The following is a 17,846-nucleotide window of genomic DNA, read 5'->3' on the forward strand; positions in this document are numbered from 1 at the left end:
ACAGATAATTCAAGTCTTTGAAGAAGGCACAACCAATGCAACCACTGGTGATATCCCTGTAATATTTCCCTATTCTTGATAGTATAAGCAGTATTATTTCAATGTATGCAATAATGTAACTATTGTGTAATTGTGAGTCTGATTATGCATTGTGTAATTGTGTTCTCTGTAATGTAATTAGTAATAAAAATGTAAACATTAATATACTGTAAATTAATAATGTGACAATTTTTAATGTACCCATATTCAGATGGGGAAGGGAAGGTTATTTTGAGGGAGTGGTATGTAAGAGACCTAAATCCTCATTTTCCAAGCAACAGATACTATCTATACCTGAAAATACTAAGACACACCAGGAAAAGCCTGTAATTTAGAGGCGAAGAAAGCATTAGAAGAAACAAGTGGAAAATAGTTATTGATGTTGAAAATAGTTATTCTGAGGACCAATAATCAGGGATACGGAGAACAAGATCCGAGGTCTGCTGGTATGCTTTTTTAAGGCTTACAAAACTATTTGACTTTTCAATATTTAATTCGATGCCCCCATTCCAATGAGCTCCTGAAAAATACAATTTCAATCATTATTAGAAGCCTTCGGAGGTCATGCTGGGGTGGCGATTAGGGAAAGAGGATGCACTTCATGAGGAAAAGTGAAGGCTCCCGGTCTTCACGTAAATCACCCCGACTAACGATCAACCAGGGCGAAAACCTCCACGATTTTAAATGCACAGCATTACGCGTGCACGCATCATACTCCCTTCTCAAAGGACAAACACGCATTCTGCACACGAACTCAAGAACCGTTGCGCAACTGCGCAGGGAGACGAGGTGATGGGCTCAGAAAGGTGGAACAGGAACGATCCCCGCCTTCAGTCACTCCTAATGTCCCCTCTGACGTTGGGTAAGAATGTCTGAGGAAACAAACGGAGGACCAAACGCCGTGCCGCCCAAACGCGCCGGGCGCTGGGCCCGGGAAGGACGCGAGCAGTCGGGGCGGTGCCGCCACGCTCCTCGGCACCAGAGGCGGAGCTCACGCCGCGGAGTCCCGCCCCAGCCTGCGTCCGCCAGGAGTCCAGTCGCTGCTCTTTTCCAGGCGGGTAAGCCCTAACAGGAGGAATCTAAGGAAGAGTACCGGCTGGCTGTCCTTCCCAGCGCTCGAAGCCCCGCCATGCTCGTCCTCCGAAGCGGCCTGACTAGGGCTCTGGCTGCGCGGAAGCTCGCGCCTCAGGTACCGGCCGCGGAGACGCGCCCAAGCCGAGCCCTGGTTTGGGAGGAGGAAGGGTGACAGCGAGGAGCTAGTAGTCCCGCGCATGCGCTACTCGGCTCGCTCGCCCAGAGTTGCGAGTGCCGCGCATGCGCCCAGCCGGTTCGCGCGCCGAGATTATTCTGTTTCCAGTGCGCGTCCCAGACCCCCGAGCTGGGGCGTTGTGTGTGGAGGGGTGTAGCCAGTCGGGAGGGTGCGCTGGCCAGTGTCTCCTCCCGGCCAGCTCGCCAGCAGCCGTGAACAAGACTTCTGTGGCCTAAGGTGCCAGGCGGCCCTGAGGACTCTCCTGGAGCTCGCGCTGCCCCGTATTTGCTTCCCAGCCCCGCTGCGTTCGCCAGGTTGGGCCGGTGCCAGGTGTTGGCTGGTCGAGCCTTTCCTTTTGATTTGTCCTTTTGACAAGCCACCGCCCCCTCCAGACAGAAGGTAGAGGAGAAATAGGTCAACCAGCCGCTGGCGAAAGAACAGGCCTCCCCCGTTTAAACGATATGTACACAACTTGTGAGCGTTTTGCAGAGAACCCTGAAGGGGAGGGCCAGGGTGCCAGTGGTGGAGCATCCTGCCCAGCTGCCCACTGCCTCGTGCGGGTGGTGGCCGAGCCAGGCAGGGCCAGGAACCTCGTAGCAAACAGAATGATAACCACTTAACCTTAGATGAGAAAAACACAATAGATTTTGTGATTTAGCCTTAACTGTCGGGACTCGGCCTATTCTGTGAATCCACAGATTTTTTCCTTTGATACTGAGGCTTGTACTTTCCTCGAAGGGTATAAGTGAAAGGGGATGAACCTACTCTTGAGACTGACTCTGCTGAAGACTGAGGAACCAATGATGGCCCATCAACCCAAGATTAGCAATCCAGTCTTAATCTTTCCTGATTGACACTCTACTGGGGCAGGGCCAAGAGTTACTCCTTACAGCTTTACTCTGAACTTTGATTATTAAATGTCAGCCAGTTGTTCTAATTGGAAAAAATTCCAGTGATGAGTTATATTCTCAGGGTCCTGGGATCTAACCCCACCTCTGGCTCCTGACGTTAGCACAGAGTCTGCTTGTACCTCTCCCTCTGCTCCTCCCCACCACCACCCCCACCCCTGGCTCATGTGCACTTTCTCTCTCTCGAATGGATAAATAAAATCTTTTTTAAAAATTTTTTTAAAAAAGCATAGTAACTCAAGACAATTGTGACTCATTGAAATTGGAAGTCAGTGCTGAGGAAAATGAGACTTTCTTTGGAGATTAGGGAGCCTGAAGCACTCATGTTTCCTTCCCTAGCATACTAGTCCTGTATTGTGGTTGCATAGTTCTAGTGTCCCTCAACAAAAATCACCTACCCCATCCCACACACATACACATCTCATTGCTTCATTGCTGTTAACCTCTCCCTGAGCTTTCCTATTGTACTCTTCTGCGAAAGGTAATAAAAATGTGTGCCTGTGATCACTTATTTTGTTCCCCAAATACAAATTCCCTGAAAAACAGCTTAAAAGCAATTGTCACAAGTACCCCGTTGGCCTATTTTTGATACATTTATATTTTATTTATAATATTTTTAAGCTATAAATATTAGGCAGTTTTCATTTCCATAGCATTTTGTTATTAGAGTAGTAAAATGGCACAAAAAAGAATGTCTGCCAAACATAGGGGCTGCAATTGTTTTTGATGGCAAATGTCAGTCAGACAATAAGAATATAACTCATCATAGACATGAATGGGATGAGCTCAAGATAGATGATTATAATTCAGCCTTATACACAAGTAAAATACATATACTATTGTGCTTTGTAAAAAAAAATATATGTCAGAGCAAGAAGCATACTGCTTTTGATTGTTGGAGCAGGTAGTCAGCATAAGCCCAAAATTCATCCATAGTTTTACAGGTATGAAAACTGTTATAATAGATTATGCTGGGTGTAATCAGCTTTAGGAAATATGCACATGCTAATCAAACTTATGTAAGATGGATTTGTAAACTAGAATACCATATGAGTGTGTCTGTGTTTATATACATATATCTGTGTGTACATTTACACATATAAACACATACATATACACAGAGGATAATTTCTGGCAGAGCATTTCCCACTGAAAGTTCAGTTCACTCAGAGACCCAAATTAGAAATTTACATAGTGAACATATGACTATTACAAAAGGAACTAATGGTTCTTAAAAAGTATTTCCATTAACATGGTATAACTGGGTGGGTTAAATGCCCTTCTTCAGACTGCATCTATAATTAAAAACATAATGACTCAGGAGTACCTGGGTGGCTCAGGTGGCTAAAGTGTCCCAACTCTTGGTTTCAACTCAGGTCATGATCTCAGGGTCCTGGGATCTAACCCCACCTCTGGCTCCTGCCCTTAGCACAGAGTCTGCTTATACCTCTCCCTCTGCTCCTCTCCACCACCACCCCCACCCCTGGCTCATGTGCACTCTCTCTCTCTCAAATAAATGGAAAAATAAAATCTTTTTTAAAAATTAAAAAAAAAAAAAAACTGACTCAAGACAATTGTGACTCATCGACTTTTTTTCCTTTTTCTAGCTTTACACATCCTATGACTATATTACAATGCAATTGGATAGGCCATAGTTTCCTATTACATTAGTTAAATTCCTATCCTATTTTTATTTTTTTAAGAGAGAGAGAGAGCACAGTGGGGAGGGGCAGAGGGAGAGGGAGAGTGAGAATGTTAAGCAGGCTCCATGCTCAGCACAGAGCTGGAGGCAGGGATCTCACAACCCTTAGATTAATCTCAGTGGCGATCAAGAATTTGGCGCTTAACCAACTAAGCCACCCAGGTGCCCCTCTATCCTATTTTTTGACCAGTGGTTTACTTCATTGAATTTAGGAAATACTTTGACCTGACCAGCAATTTCCATTGTTTTAAGAACCTAAAAAGGAAGGAAGGAAGGGAGGGAGGGAAAGAGGAAAGGAAAGGAAGAAAAGAATTTTCTGCTAGTAAACACATTTCCATTGTGCCAGCCAAAATACTATATATTTTATAAAATTGTTTTTAATGCTTAACTCTAACACATACATATACTATTGACTAAAGATGGAATATTGACTAAATAAGGGATATTTAAACTATTTGCAAAACTTATTAGGATCCTAATTGTAGCTTTTGGGTAAAGAAATTGCCCCAGCGGCTTCTTAGAAGAAACTTCTCATGAAAAAGCAACTAGAGGTAGACTACCTACAAGGACATGGTAGCTATATATTTGGAATACTTAAAAGTAGTTTTCTTTACGGATATCTCTAAACAAATTATCTATGGAGAAAGGACCACAGAGTACAAACAGATTGTGAGTCTACTGAGTGTCGCTTGTTTTCAGACTCAGATTTGCTTGTAACATGATATTATAAGCCCTACTTTCCCAAAATATTTAAATTTGCCTTATCTTTCTTCAGGTGTGCTCATCTTTTGCTACAGGCCCCAGACAATACGATGGAACACTCTATGAATTTCGTACCTATTATCTTAAGCCCTCAAAGATGAATGAGTTCCTGGAAAATACTAAGAAAAACATTCATCTTCGGACAGCTCACTCTGAATTGGTTGGATACTGGAGTGTAGAATTTGGAGGCAGAATGAATAAAGTGTTTCATGTTTGGAAGTATGGTATGAGTCATCAGCTTAAGTATTCAGTACAGATTTTCATTCTGTTAGATGTTACCCACAACTTAGTGACTTAGTTCTTAGATCTACGTTACTATAAATACATACAGGTGAAGTAAAACTTTTAAATAGCAATACCAAAAAATAAATTCAGGGATTGTGCCTCCCAGTGGTATACCTGTAGTAACCCATTGCTGGAAACGTTTATTAGCATATGAGAATGTGATAGTGAGAAAATGGCATCTCAGATTTCAAGTCATAAAATTTTGAACCACATTTAATTCTTAGGAAAAGTTAAGAATAGCTTATTGTAAAGATGGTTTATGAAAAATTTAAAGCAGTGATTGCAAGAACCCAAGTGGGTTAAGATCATAAAAGGGGAGTAGAATTTTTTTTTTATTTTAGCTATAGCTGGATATCAGTGTTTTAACAGAAATCATTCTAATGTCTAGGGGCTTTAGTGAAATAGAAGTTAAAAGGAGATGATAGTAAACTTTGAAGCCCTCACCCTTCTGTAAGATATAATAAATCTGTCAGGTTTCGGACCACTTTTGTTTTATTTCTGTACCCCAGAGTTTCAAGGAATTCACTGTCATGATACTAGCTTAGGGAAGTAAAGGAAAAAGAATTAGAGTTCTTCCCATATTGAAGCTGATCCATCCCTGGTTTAGTAGAGGAAGGAGTATGGTTACTGGAATCCCCAGAATGTTTGTTACTCCATTGTTTAATCTGTCTGAAGTCTACAGTAGTACATCATGATATCCAAAAACTTTTAATAATTTCATTTAGTATTTGGTCATCAGTGTCCAAAGTTAATAGTCATAAAATAACATGAAAAGTGCTCATTCTGTACTTAGCATGTCCATAGTCTAGAGGTTTTCCCAATTGTAGTAGAATAAACCCCATTAAAATACAACTTATGCTTTAATGCACCGCCAGTTGAATCATATCCCAGTTAAAAAAAGAAAAAAACAAAACTGCTAGTAGTCCTGATAAAACTTACTTAAGCTCTAAGATAGATGTTATTCCTTATCCTCAGCATAAACCATAGAAAACTATTACCCCGTTCATCTTGCGAGGCCCTAATAGTTAAATGTAGTCCTGGGCCCATATGTTAGCAAATATATGTACTTGTTTGGGAAACAAAGAGAAGAGAAATAGTACTGAGTAAAAGAAGGGATGACAGGGGCGCCGGGGTGGCTTAGTCGGTTAAGCGGCTGCCTTTGGCTCAGGTCATGATCCTGGGGTCTTGGGATCAAGCCCCACATCCGGCTTCCTGCTCAGCGGAGAGCCTGCTTCTACCCTCTCCCTCTGCCTGCCGCTCTGCCTACTTGTGTTCTCTCTCTCTCTGTCAAATAAATAAAATATTTTAAAAAAATAAAATAAATAAAAAGAAGGGATGACAGAGAATTAGCACTATTTCTTTGGAAGCTGTTAGTTCAAAGCAGCAGCTGTCAACGTGCACCTTAATTTCATTCACGTTAAATGTGATTCAAGGTGTATCTTGACTTGATCACCCACCACCATCACCACCACAGAAAAATACTCTAAACTGCTGCTATAATTTAAATGCCTCAATTAAATTAATAAGAATAGTTAATGTATATTGAGTTCTAACGAGTTGCCAAAAACTGTTGTGTACTAGTTCATTTAATCTTAACAACCTTAAAGGGAGATATTATATCATTATCCCCATTTTACAGAGTTAAGAAATAGGCACAGAAAGATTTAATAACTTAACCTAAGTCACACGACTGCCTATTAAGTGGTAGAGCCTATAAAGCCCACTACATGACATTATCATTAGTTGTTGACATTTCTACTGCCCTTTCAGGCCATGAGAAATTTGGGGACTGATGTCACATCTGTATGTTATCTCCAGTGATATAATATGGTGTCCTGTGCCCTTGATGAACACTTGGTGGATTGATTGAAACCCAGAAAAAGTACAGGTGATTTTAAATCAATAATTTTTGGTTTTCTTGCTCCTTCTTTTCCCATAGATAATTTTGCTCATCGAACTGAAGTTCGGAAAGCATTGGCCAAAGATAAGGAATGGCAAGAACAGTACCTCATTCCAAATTTGGCTCTTATTGATAAACAAGAGAGTGAGATTACTTATCTGGTGCCATGGTGCAAACTAGAAAAGCCTCCAAAAGAAGGCAAGTTGCCCCCTCTTAGTCACTTTGAATTCTGATAGAGAAAAAATTAAAGATTTTAAGCTATAAAAACTCAAGTTCTGCTGGAAAAGAAGTTAATCTTTGTTTAATATAGGGACATATGTTGATTGTTCAGATAAAAATGAATTGGTGCTCTTAGCTTATCTTTTAAAAAAATGACCATTGAATAATGAAGTGTTTTTCCATATTGGTATCTTACTGATTCTTAAAGCTTAGCTATATTATAGAAAAAGTTGACGTGGTCAGTAAAGGTTGAGAAGTTGGGCCTTAGGAGCAGAGAACACATCTGTGGGTAGGTGAGGGATAGTATGTGATACTTTGTCATAATTTTAAAATAATATAAACTTTTAAATATAAAAGTATTTTCCCATAAACTACAACTAATCTTAAATCTTAAGTATATATTTGCTTATAAAATTGACTAGGGGAACGAATTAACTGGAACTGCCAAGCTGCATTACTGTAGTCTAACTTTCATGTCTTCCTCTTTCTTATTTCTCAGTTTGAAAGTAATTCCTAAAGATTTGTTTTCTTGCTGATTTTACTTCTTGCTGACTTAAATTATTACCTCAATCCAGTTTTAAACAAAGGTCAGATTAGAAAAAGCATAAACTAATTTAAATGTTTTATTTCCCCCATTATTCCGAACTTCGTAGTGCATTTTAGATTATAAGAGATTTGAAGAATCTGATTTAGAAATTTATCCTCTTAGCTCCCCCTCAGCTTTCAGCACTAACTAAATGAACTAGTTGGCTTCTCAGAAAGTATCAAATCTTAGTTCTTTTCCTCTATGCTATTCATGATTCTTCAGTAACTTTTGCGTGTTTTTCTTTTACTTTCTAAATCTACTTGTCCCCTGGTTTCCTTCTCTTCACCTAGCCTCTACTTCCATCCAGAAGGTAAAATGCTTTCCAAGTAATTACCTGGATATTTAGGAATAATAAAACCATCTCCTTTAGAATTTTTTTTTTCCTCAGAACTCAGAGACAGTCACCTCGGGTTCATTATTTGCTTGCTGTTCCTGTTGGATATGGAATCTTACAGGGGAAATTATATAGAGAGATAAGTTAGTAGAAATTGGTAAACAGAATGGAACTATAAGATACTGGGAATACCTCCTTATTCATTTCTTTTATAAAAGTATAGACTCAGGCAACTAAAAAATACTATTACATTATAAATTCTCACTTTATTGACAAATTTTATAGATTAAAAATAGATAATACCTTAACTACAGATTCATCCATTTTTGTCTGTTCTGTATGATAAGTTTAACGACTGACCCTTAAACTAGGACAAGGACTTTCTAAACATAAAAGCAAAGAAAAACAATGCAAATTATTAGTAAATATGTCTAACATGTTAACATGTATACAGGTATGATCCTCAAAATCTACATGTGTAGTTAGCCTTCCACTGGAACCAAACTAAACATGATTGGAAATTGCTTGAATGTGTTCTATAAAATAATTATTTTTCTCCCTATTCTAGGAATCTATGAACTAGCTACTTTTCAAATGAAACCTGGTGGGCCAGCTCTGTGGGGTGACCCATTTAAAAGGGCAGTTCATACTCATATCAATCGAGGCTACACAAAACTAGTTGGAGTGTTCCATGCAGAATATGGAGTGCTCAACAGAGGTACAGTTGTCCATTTCTTCTTATGAAATTGCAAAATATATGGGTGATCCACATTAAGTTCCTTTTGTCAGTTTGTCTCTGTTCTCATTATGGAGTATATTTTGCTTTTTATTGCCCAAGTTTCAGCTTTGTAATTTTAAGGGTTGAGCAAACCTGTTTTACATCTTATTTAGAATGTTATTCACCTTATAAAGTTTTTTTAAATACTGAACTGTTCTTTTCCCTGATACATCAAAATGATAAAATTGTAAATACTGGAAGGAACCTGAAAAAGTCACCTGTTTCTTTCATCACCTTATTTTCCTCTGAATGTACTTTTAATGATTTTTTTTTCCTTTTTTCAGTTTTATTGAGCTATAATTGACATATAAGTTTAGGGTATACAACATAATGATTTGATATATGTTGTAAAGTGATCACCACAATAAGTTTAGTTAACAGCCATCACCTCACAGTTACAAATTTTTCTCCTTATGATAAGAACTTTTAAGATCTACTCTCTTTCAGCTTTCAAATATACAATGTAGAATTGTTAACTGTAGTCTTCATGTTGTATATTACATCCCCAAAACTTATCTATCTTGTAACTGGAAGTTTGTGCTTCTTGTAATTTTTTTAAAAAATTTACTTATTTTGAGAGAGAGAGAGCACATGTATGCAAAAGAGAGAGCGGTGGGGAGGAGCAGAGGGAGAGAGGGTCTTAAGCAGACTCCACACTGAGTGTGGAGCCCAAGAAGGCACAATCTCAAGACCCTGAGATCAAGCCTGAGCCAAAACCGAGTCAGGCACTTAACTGACTGCACCACTCAGGTGCCCCTGTGATTTTTTTTTTTTTTAAATAACATTACTTGGGGTAGAAAGATTGTTTATGGGTAAAAAAGTAATACGTAATTATTATAAATATTAAAAACAAGCCCAAAGAAAAAAAATATGGTTAATCAATTTATTTAATAAAATATCTATTTGGGATATTTAATTTTTTTAAGTTGAATGATATTCCAATCAGAATTTCAGAGAGTTTTCTTGTGGCAAACTCTGAAAAATGTTTGTAAAATTTATCTGAAAGGATAAATGACTAAGAATAGCTAATGAATATTTGAAAGACTTGTAATATCCAGTTGCCTCTTCATCTTCTCCACTTTATGTCCAATGGACATATCCAAAACTGAGCTAATCATTGCTCAGAAAGTCAACTTCTACTAATATATATGTTATAGATGTATATTCAAGTTGGAAAATATATGAAGAGGAGAAAAAAATTTTAGATGCCTATCTCACACCATAATGCTAAAATAAAATCAAGATGGATTATGGATTTCTTTTTTTTTTTTAAGATTTTATTTATTTATTTGACAGAGAGAGACACAGCGAGAGAGGGAACACAAGCAGGGGGAGTGGGAGAGGGAGAAGCTGGTTTCCTGCTAAGCAGGGAGCCTGATGCGGGGCTCGATCCCAGGACCCTGGGATCATGACCTGAGCTAAAGGCAGATGCTTAACGACTGAGCCACCCAGGCACCCCTGGATTATGGCTTTCAGTTAAAAAATTGAATTCATACAATTACTAAAACAAAATACAGATGAATTTATTTAACAATGTGTATGGAAACAATATTTCTAAGCCAAAAAGCAAATGAAGAAACTATGAAGGAAAAAAAGAATAATTTTATTATAAAAGAATGATTTTATTATACAAAGCTCAAGCTTTGTGCCTCTCAAAATATCTTAAATGAAATCAAAAAGCAAAAAATACATACATACATACTTCTACAAAGGTAGACACAGATGACTACCAAAAATATATTAAAGAAGATTCAGATTAAAACAATAATGAGATGCCAGTTTTTACCTAATAAGGATACATTATATAGATACAGTATTAGATAGGTCAAAGAAAAATGAGTTAAACTTGTAGGGTTCATATCTGCTTCATCTTCCCTCAAGAAAATTGGCAATATAAATAAAAAGGCTTATCTGTTTGTATTTGACATTTTTTAATTTTTTATTTATTTTTTTAATTTCAGTATAAGTAACACACAGTGTTATATTAATTTCAGGTGTACAATATAGTGCTTCAACAATTCTATACATTGGGGCGCCTGAGTGGCTCAGTCGGTTAAGCGGCTGCCTTCAGCTCAGGTCATGATCCCAGGGTCCTGGGTTCGAGCCCCGCATCGGGCTCCCTGCTCGGCGGAGAGCCTGCTTCTCCTTCTCCCTCTGTCTGCCGCTCTGCCTACTTGTGCTCTCTCTCTATCTCTGTTAAATAAATAAATAAAAATCTTAAAAAAAAAAACAAAACAATTCTATACATTACTCAGTACTCTAATTTCCTTCACCTATTTCACCCACCCTTCCACCCACCTCCCCCCTGGCAACCAAAGGTTCTCTATATTTAAGAGTCGGGGTTTTTTTTTTGTTTCTTAAATTCCCTTATGAGTGAAATCATGTGGTATTTGTCTTTCCCTGATTGATTTATTTCACTTAGCATTATATCCATCCATATGTTGCAAGTGGCAAGATTTCTTTTTTATGGCTGAGTAATATTACACACACACACACACACACACACACACACACACACACCCCTTCTTTATCCATTCATCTATCAATGGAACGTGGGTTGCTTCCATATCTTGACTACTGTAATTAATGCTGCAGTAAACACAGGGGTGCACATATCTTTTCAAATTCATGTTTTCATATTCTTTGGGTAAATATCCAGTAGTGTAATTACTGGATCCTATGGTAATTCTATTTTTAATTTTTTGAGGAACCTCCATACTGTCTTCCACAGTGGCTGCACCAGTGTGCATTCCCACCAGTGGCGCATGAGGGTTCCTTTTTTTCCACATCCTTGCCAACACTTGTTGTTTCTTGTGTTTTTTATTTTAGCCATTCTAACAGATGTGAGGTGATACCTCATTGTGGTTTAGATTTGTTTTGATGATGATGAGTGATGTTGAGCATCTTTTCATGTGTCTGTTGGCCATCTGTATGCCTTGTTTGGAGAAATTCATGTCTATTCATGTCTTCTGCCCATTTTTTAGTTGGATTATTTGTTTTTTGGGTGTTGAGTTATATAGGTTCTTTATATATTTTGGACCTCCTTGGGATGATTTTGTTGGGGACTCTCTGTGCCTCCTGAATCTGGATTTGTTTCCTTCTCCAGAGTTTCCAGCTATTATTTCTTCCTAAATTTGCTGCCCCTTTTCTCTCTTTTCTCTGGGATTCCTGTAATGTGAATGTTATTACACTTGATGGTGTCAGTGAGTTCCCTTAACCTATTCTCATTTTTTTAATTAATCTTTTATCTTTCTCCTATTCAGCTTGATTGCTTTCCATTACAGTCTTCCAGCTCACTGGTCCATTCTTCTGCTTCCTCTAATCTACTATATATTCCCTCTGGTGTATTTTTTAATTTCACTTACAGAGTTCTTCATCTCTCACTGGTTTTTTGTATTTTCTCTCTCTTTTGAGGGTCTCACTGAGATCCTCCACTCTTTTCTCAAGTCCAGTGAGTATATTTATGATCATTACTTTAAATTCTCTATGAGATATATTGCTTATCTCTGTTTCATTTTGTTCTCTTGCTGGATTTTGTCCTGTTGATTCATTTGGGACATATTCTTCTGTGTCTTCATTTTTTCTAACTCTCTGTGTCTGCTTCTATGTGTTAGGCAAGTAATGGCCTTATGAAGAAGAGCTCATGTAGTGCTCCGCAGTGCAGTGTCTCCTGTTGACCAGAACCTGGCCCTTCCAGAGTATCTCCTGTGTGTGTTGCATACACCTTACTATTGTGGCTGAGCCACATTTGCCTTCAGTCCAGTTGCCTGCAATGGCGCTTTTTGCCAGTTGTGGGCAGGGTTTGGTTCCTGTGTTGTTAGGAGGCCAGTCTGGGGCTGCCTTGGGCAAAAAGCCTTAATTTTTTAAATTAGTTTTGCTAATATTAAGGAAATATGCATGGATATGTAGGTGGGTTTAGTTATACAGTAAGGAAATTTGAAATGACATAAAATATATAGCCATATTTAAATAATGAGATTAAAGGTTTTTTAAGTTTCCAATTTACTATAAAGGACATGTATAACTTCTACAAGAAAAAAATTATTGAAAATGTGTGTGCACACACACTGTAATCTTGGGGCGCCTGTGTGGCTCAGTCGGTTAGGTGTCCAATTTATGATTTCGGCTCAGGTTTTGATCTCATGGGTCGTGAGATTAAGCCTTGCACTAGGGTCTGCACTCAGCGGGGAGTCTGCTTGAGATTCTCTCTCTCCCTCACCCTCTGCCCTTCCCTCTATCCATGCACGTGTGTGCTCTCTCTCTAAAATAAATCTTTAAAAAAAAAAAAAATGTGTACACACACTTTTTAATCTTAATCCATTCTTAGTGTACTAGGAGAATGGTAATATGCTGAGTCTAAATCAGTACTTAATATCTGGAGGACAGTGTATAATATATACACTGTATATTTGTAAGTATATATATATATATATATATAAAAGATATACTCTTTGGTTCTCTCAATTTAAATTTTAGGAATTTATATTAAGAAAATATTCAGATCCAGACTGCCTGGGTTTGAATCCCAGCTTCACCACTTATAACTTTGTGACCCTGGGTAAGTTACTTAACCTCACTGTACCTTAGTTTCCTCATCCAAAAAATGATGATACTAATAATCTACCACCGAAAATTATTATGAAGACTAAATAGACTAAATGAGTTAATACATGCAGAATGCTTAAAACCAGGTCTGGCACGTAATCAACACCCAGTAAATATTAGTAGTAGTTGTCATCAGCTTTGTTATTATTATAGATATATATGTAGATGCTACTCTAATGAGGTTTCTCTCAGTATTATTTACAATAAAGAAACATTTTTATGTAATATGCAGATTATCCAGAAAAAAATATATGTATCTACATCATGTATTTATATAACCATAAACTTACATGTTTATGTGTGTATAAATATTCATAAAAATACATATATATATACATAAATATGGAAAGAGATACAGCAAATATAAAAGTGGCTTTTTTTCTAGGTGGTATAGAAATGACTCCTCTTTTCTCTTTTTATCCACATTTTCCTATACAGCTAACATATCTTACATCGGAATTATTAAAAATTTTAAAATATTATACACAAAAAAATTTATTCCATATTTCAAAAAATATTACAATATTAATCTAATCAGTCAGGGGCTTGGATAAAAAGTTCTTATATCTATAGGGAGGAATTCACATAGCCATTAAAAATTAAGGTTACTGCCATGGGAAATATGCGTTGTTGATTTTTAAAAATCTACTGGTAAGTGTAATATATAGTACGACCCTAATTTGATTTTACTCATTTGTTTAAAGGAAATGCACTAAATGTCAATAGAGGTTCTCTCGAGGTGGTTAAAATTATGCTACTTTTTATTTGCTTCTTCATATCATCAAGATTTTCAGTAGTAAACACAAATCTTTTATAATCTTCCTTTTTTAAATAAACTAAAATGTATTAGAAAGTCATGAAGCCTCATTATAGACTTAATTGTGTTTCGTGTGTTATTTACTTTCCCTTTCCAGATTTCTGTTTCTTCATCTATAAAACCAGTTTGATTAATTTACAAATTTCTCTCCCGAATCTCTGACCCCCTCTGAAATCTTATTACTAACATACTTAATTTTACCTTTTTGATATCCACTATTTTGATCTAAAGAACAAGACTTAATGTTTCTGATTAATTTTTCTGTATTTCTTACTTGTAGTAACGCCATAGTCTTTAGACGCTGTTTTTGGTTTATTTCTGCAGTTCATGTTCTTTGGTGGAATGAGAGTGCAGACAGTCGTGCGGCTGGGAGACATCAGTCTCATGAGGATCCCAGGGTTGTGGCAGCTGGTAAGCTATTTCACTAGGCATGAAGTATTCGAACCACAGATTCGATTCAGTCAATAACTTTATATGCCTTCTTATGAAATGTTTTTTTCCAGTTCGAGAAAGTGTTAACTTCCTTGAGTCTCAGAAGAATATGCTTCTGATTCCTATGTCATTTTCACCATTGAAATAGTTTTCCATTGAAATACGAAGCATTGCATTAACTGCTATAAGATGTGTCTGCTAATGGTACTTAAACTCTCCCAAGAGATTCTCATTTTTATATGAAGGAGATGGTAAGTTAATTTGCTATGTCCTTTGCATTTTTAAAAGCTGCCTCTGTCCATTGTCACCACCATGAGGAAATAGTTCTGTTCATTTTCCCTTTGGCATTTCAGTATCTGTCATACATTAAGAATTGTTGTCATTCCTACAAGATCTTGATTTTTCATTTGTTTCAGAATATCTCTTGTACTCTGTTTTGACAACCCTCTGCTTTTAAAGCATTTCCTTATGTTGAAATGATTATGTCACATTTCCATGCCTATAATATTTCTAAACTATTTATATACATTGTCAAACTTTTCATGTCTATTTTTCTGAAATATTAAAAGTTTTTGTCCAGTAAAGTTTATTTTGTAATACTAAATGGGATTCATAAAAATATTAAACATGTTTATTATGGAAAAGTACAATATCATCTGTATCATCTCTATTAATTTTGGTTTTTACATTAATAATTACTTATGTGGAAAATAATGTTATTAGATCCTCATATTAAAAACTGTTGAAGACTCATTGGTTTATATGCTGAAATGTCTTCATTTACAATTTATTTTACTAACTTTTACTTCACTTTGGATTACTATTTAACAAAGGTACTTGAGATAATCTATCTGTGATAATGAGATATTTATGGTTATGGAAATGTTTGCCCTAATAAAAGCCTACAGATACATTCTGATTCTTTTTATTGTGTTTTATATTTGTGTCCTCTTACCTGGAACTATTATGTTGCTATAAAGGTAATGAGACAGTAATAAATATACTGTCTTAAGTATTAAGTTACTTCAAGTAAATAGCATGCTAATAACCCCACAAGGAGAATTTCTTCAGTACTGTCACAGATGTACTAGGATTTTCCTACAAAAAAAACTTTAATTTTTATTTTAGTTGAGTACCTCAGCATTCTTAACTAGATTTGGTACTTACAAGCTCTTATGGTAGTCTATATTTATAGCTATATGATTTTATGTTTCTAATATATATTGCAAATACAACATAGTAAATTATTAGCTATCTGAGGGAAAACTGAAAAACAGGAAGCATATTCACCTCTCACTTATCTGGTCCTCAAGAATTCAAAGGACAGATAAGTTTTCCTAGTAAGGCAAAGAACATCATAACTCTGGAGGTAAAAACCTATCAGAGAGGTTTTGAGTTTTGACTAAGAGTCTTCTAGCTCAATTATATCTTTGAAAGTTGTCACTTAGCAAATTAGGTGACAGTGGTGTTATTTGCAGTCAGTGTAGACAGATTTTCTCTCTGGCATAAGATCAGCTCGGTGTCATGAAAATACACAGCTGCTTCTACCTTTCCCTTTTTCCTTCATCTTTACATTACCTAGAACACTTAGAAGAGACAGGGGCTCTTTCATCCAATCCATAGCCCTGATGGAGATTTAGAAAGCAGCAACAGATGGGTGTTCTTACCATATCCCACACAAAACTGGAGAGCCAGTACATGACAGTCTACACTCTGCTGATGAACTGCAGGTGCTTCGCTTCACTGACCCACGCCTGGATCAGGAACACAACAAAGCTGGCTGAGATGAAGCACATTTCAAAGATAACACAGATGGGCACACGCTCTTCCTGGAGAGAGAAAGTCAGTGAGGATCTGAGGAGTCACTGATGCAGTTGAGAACACAGTCAAGGAGGACACACACACACACATAAATGCACACAAATATCTGATGAATAGCCCAGGGAAAAACATCTGTTCAATAAATAAATACATTTCTTTTACTCAGAGTTTAAACATGATTATTTTCAAGTCAAAAATCTGAAAAACAAATGCATAACATCTCATTGAGTTAAAGAGTCCAGTACTGGGGCGCCTGGGTGGCTCAGTCAGTTAAGCATCTGCCTTTGCCTCAGGTCATGATCCTGGGGCCCTGAGATGGAGCCCCGCATCGGGCTCCCTGCTCACTGGGGAGTCTGCTTCTCCCTCTCCCTCTGCTGCTCCCCCTCCTTGTGCTCTCTCCCTCTCTCTCTCCCTCAAGTAAATAAAAAAAATAAATAAAAATTTTAAAAACCTAAAAAAAAAAGTCCAGTACCATAATGAAACTATTGAAAAAGGTCTGAGAATGGCCTAATGGCATTCACTTTGGTCCACTTTTCCTGACCTTATAAGAGCAGTAGGTTGTAAATTCTCACACACACAGTGTGGCTTGAAAACTTAGTAAGTACAAAAATAGTAATGTGAAACTACTCAGATAAGTTAATTCTTCCAGCTGTAGATAAATTTAAAACAACAGTATATAGCATATCAATCTAATAGATAACAGAAATTCTAAAAAAAAAAAAAAGAAATTCTAAGATTCTGGTTATAAGAATGGTCCTATAAACCCATTACAAAAGGTCTTTTTTTTTTAAGATTTTTTATTTATTTGAGAGAGAAAGAGCACAAACGGGGGAGGGGCAGAGGGAGAAGGAGAAGCAGGCTCCCCCACTGAGCAGGGAGCCCAACGTGGGGCTCGATCCCAGGACCCTGGGATCATGACCTGAGCCGAAGGCAGATGCTTAACCGACTAAGCCACTCAGATGCCCCACAAAGGGTCTTGAATAAAATTCCTAATGACCTGTATTGACACTGTGTAGGAAATAAGGGAAAGAATACCTGCCATGCGCCATATACAGGATATACACTTTCAAATATTAAATATACAGAGTAGCTCAGTCTTGGCCGGCCCAAGATCACTAAATACCAGGATGACTTTGTATGCAAAAGTCCTAAACGATAAGCTGCTAGGTGATCTGACTGACCTACAATGATTCCCACATACCAGCAACTCTGGGCCCACTTTCCTGACAAGTCTTGGGATAGATAAAGTACCTTGGCCAACTTCAAGTGTTTCTTTACTTGCTTAATGGAATCCTTTGACTCAGAGGAAGTGATTGAGAATTACTGGTACCCAGGGAAAAGCCACCGTACCTAAATAACAGCCTGACATAAAACATAGTGTGGAACACAATACCACTCAGCAGCAGATA

At 37.4% G+C, this 17,846-nt stretch overlaps 2 protein-coding genes across 2 annotated transcripts in view; one reads left to right on the forward strand and one right to left on the reverse strand.

Moving 5' to 3' along the window:
- Positions 1 to 16,626, reverse strand: part of LOC118011023 (phospholipid-transporting ATPase ABCA1-like) — a 34,871-nt gene extending 18,245 nt beyond the window's left edge. Inside the window, exon 1 of the mRNA XM_035005607.1 lies at positions 16,284 to 16,626. The gene's annotated coding sequence lies outside the window, so the exon portion shown is untranslated. The remainder of the gene's footprint in view (positions 1 to 16,283) is intronic.
- On the forward strand, positions 981 to 15,369 carry LOC118011022 (protein NipSnap homolog 3A). Its single transcript, XM_035005604.1, has 6 exons — positions 981 to 1,228; positions 4,674 to 4,884; positions 6,885 to 7,043; positions 8,553 to 8,702; positions 14,509 to 14,595; positions 14,688 to 15,369. The coding sequence occupies exons 1-6, from the start codon at positions 1,169 to 1,171 to the stop codon at positions 14,762 to 14,764; spliced, it is 744 nt and encodes a 247-aa protein (XP_034861495.1). The 5' UTR covers positions 981 to 1,168; the 3' UTR covers positions 14,765 to 15,369.
- Positions 16,627 to 17,846: the final 1,220 nt, after the last annotated feature.

The sequence above is a fragment of the Mirounga leonina genome, unplaced genomic scaffold (assembly GCF_011800145.1).
Source record: "Mirounga leonina isolate KUSES-001 unplaced genomic scaffold, KU_Mleo_1.0 Mir_134980, whole genome shotgun sequence".
Taxonomy (NCBI): domain Eukaryota; kingdom Metazoa; phylum Chordata; class Mammalia; order Carnivora; family Phocidae; genus Mirounga; species Mirounga leonina.

Bases quoted from the DNA above. Each gene is read 5' to 3' on its own strand.
- LOC118011022 (XM_035005604.1), top strand. From the start codon at position 1,169: ATGCTCGTCCTCCGAAGCGGCCTGACTAGGGCTCTGGCTGCGCGGAAG. The intron at 7,044-8,552 runs GCAAGTTGCCCC...TCCCTATTCTAG, and splicing joins AGAAAAGCCTCCAAAAGAAG to GAATCTATGAACTAGCTACT. The intron at 8,703-14,508 runs GTACAGTTGTCC...TTATTTCTGCAG, and splicing joins ATATGGAGTGCTCAACAGAG to TTCATGTTCTTTGGTGGAAT.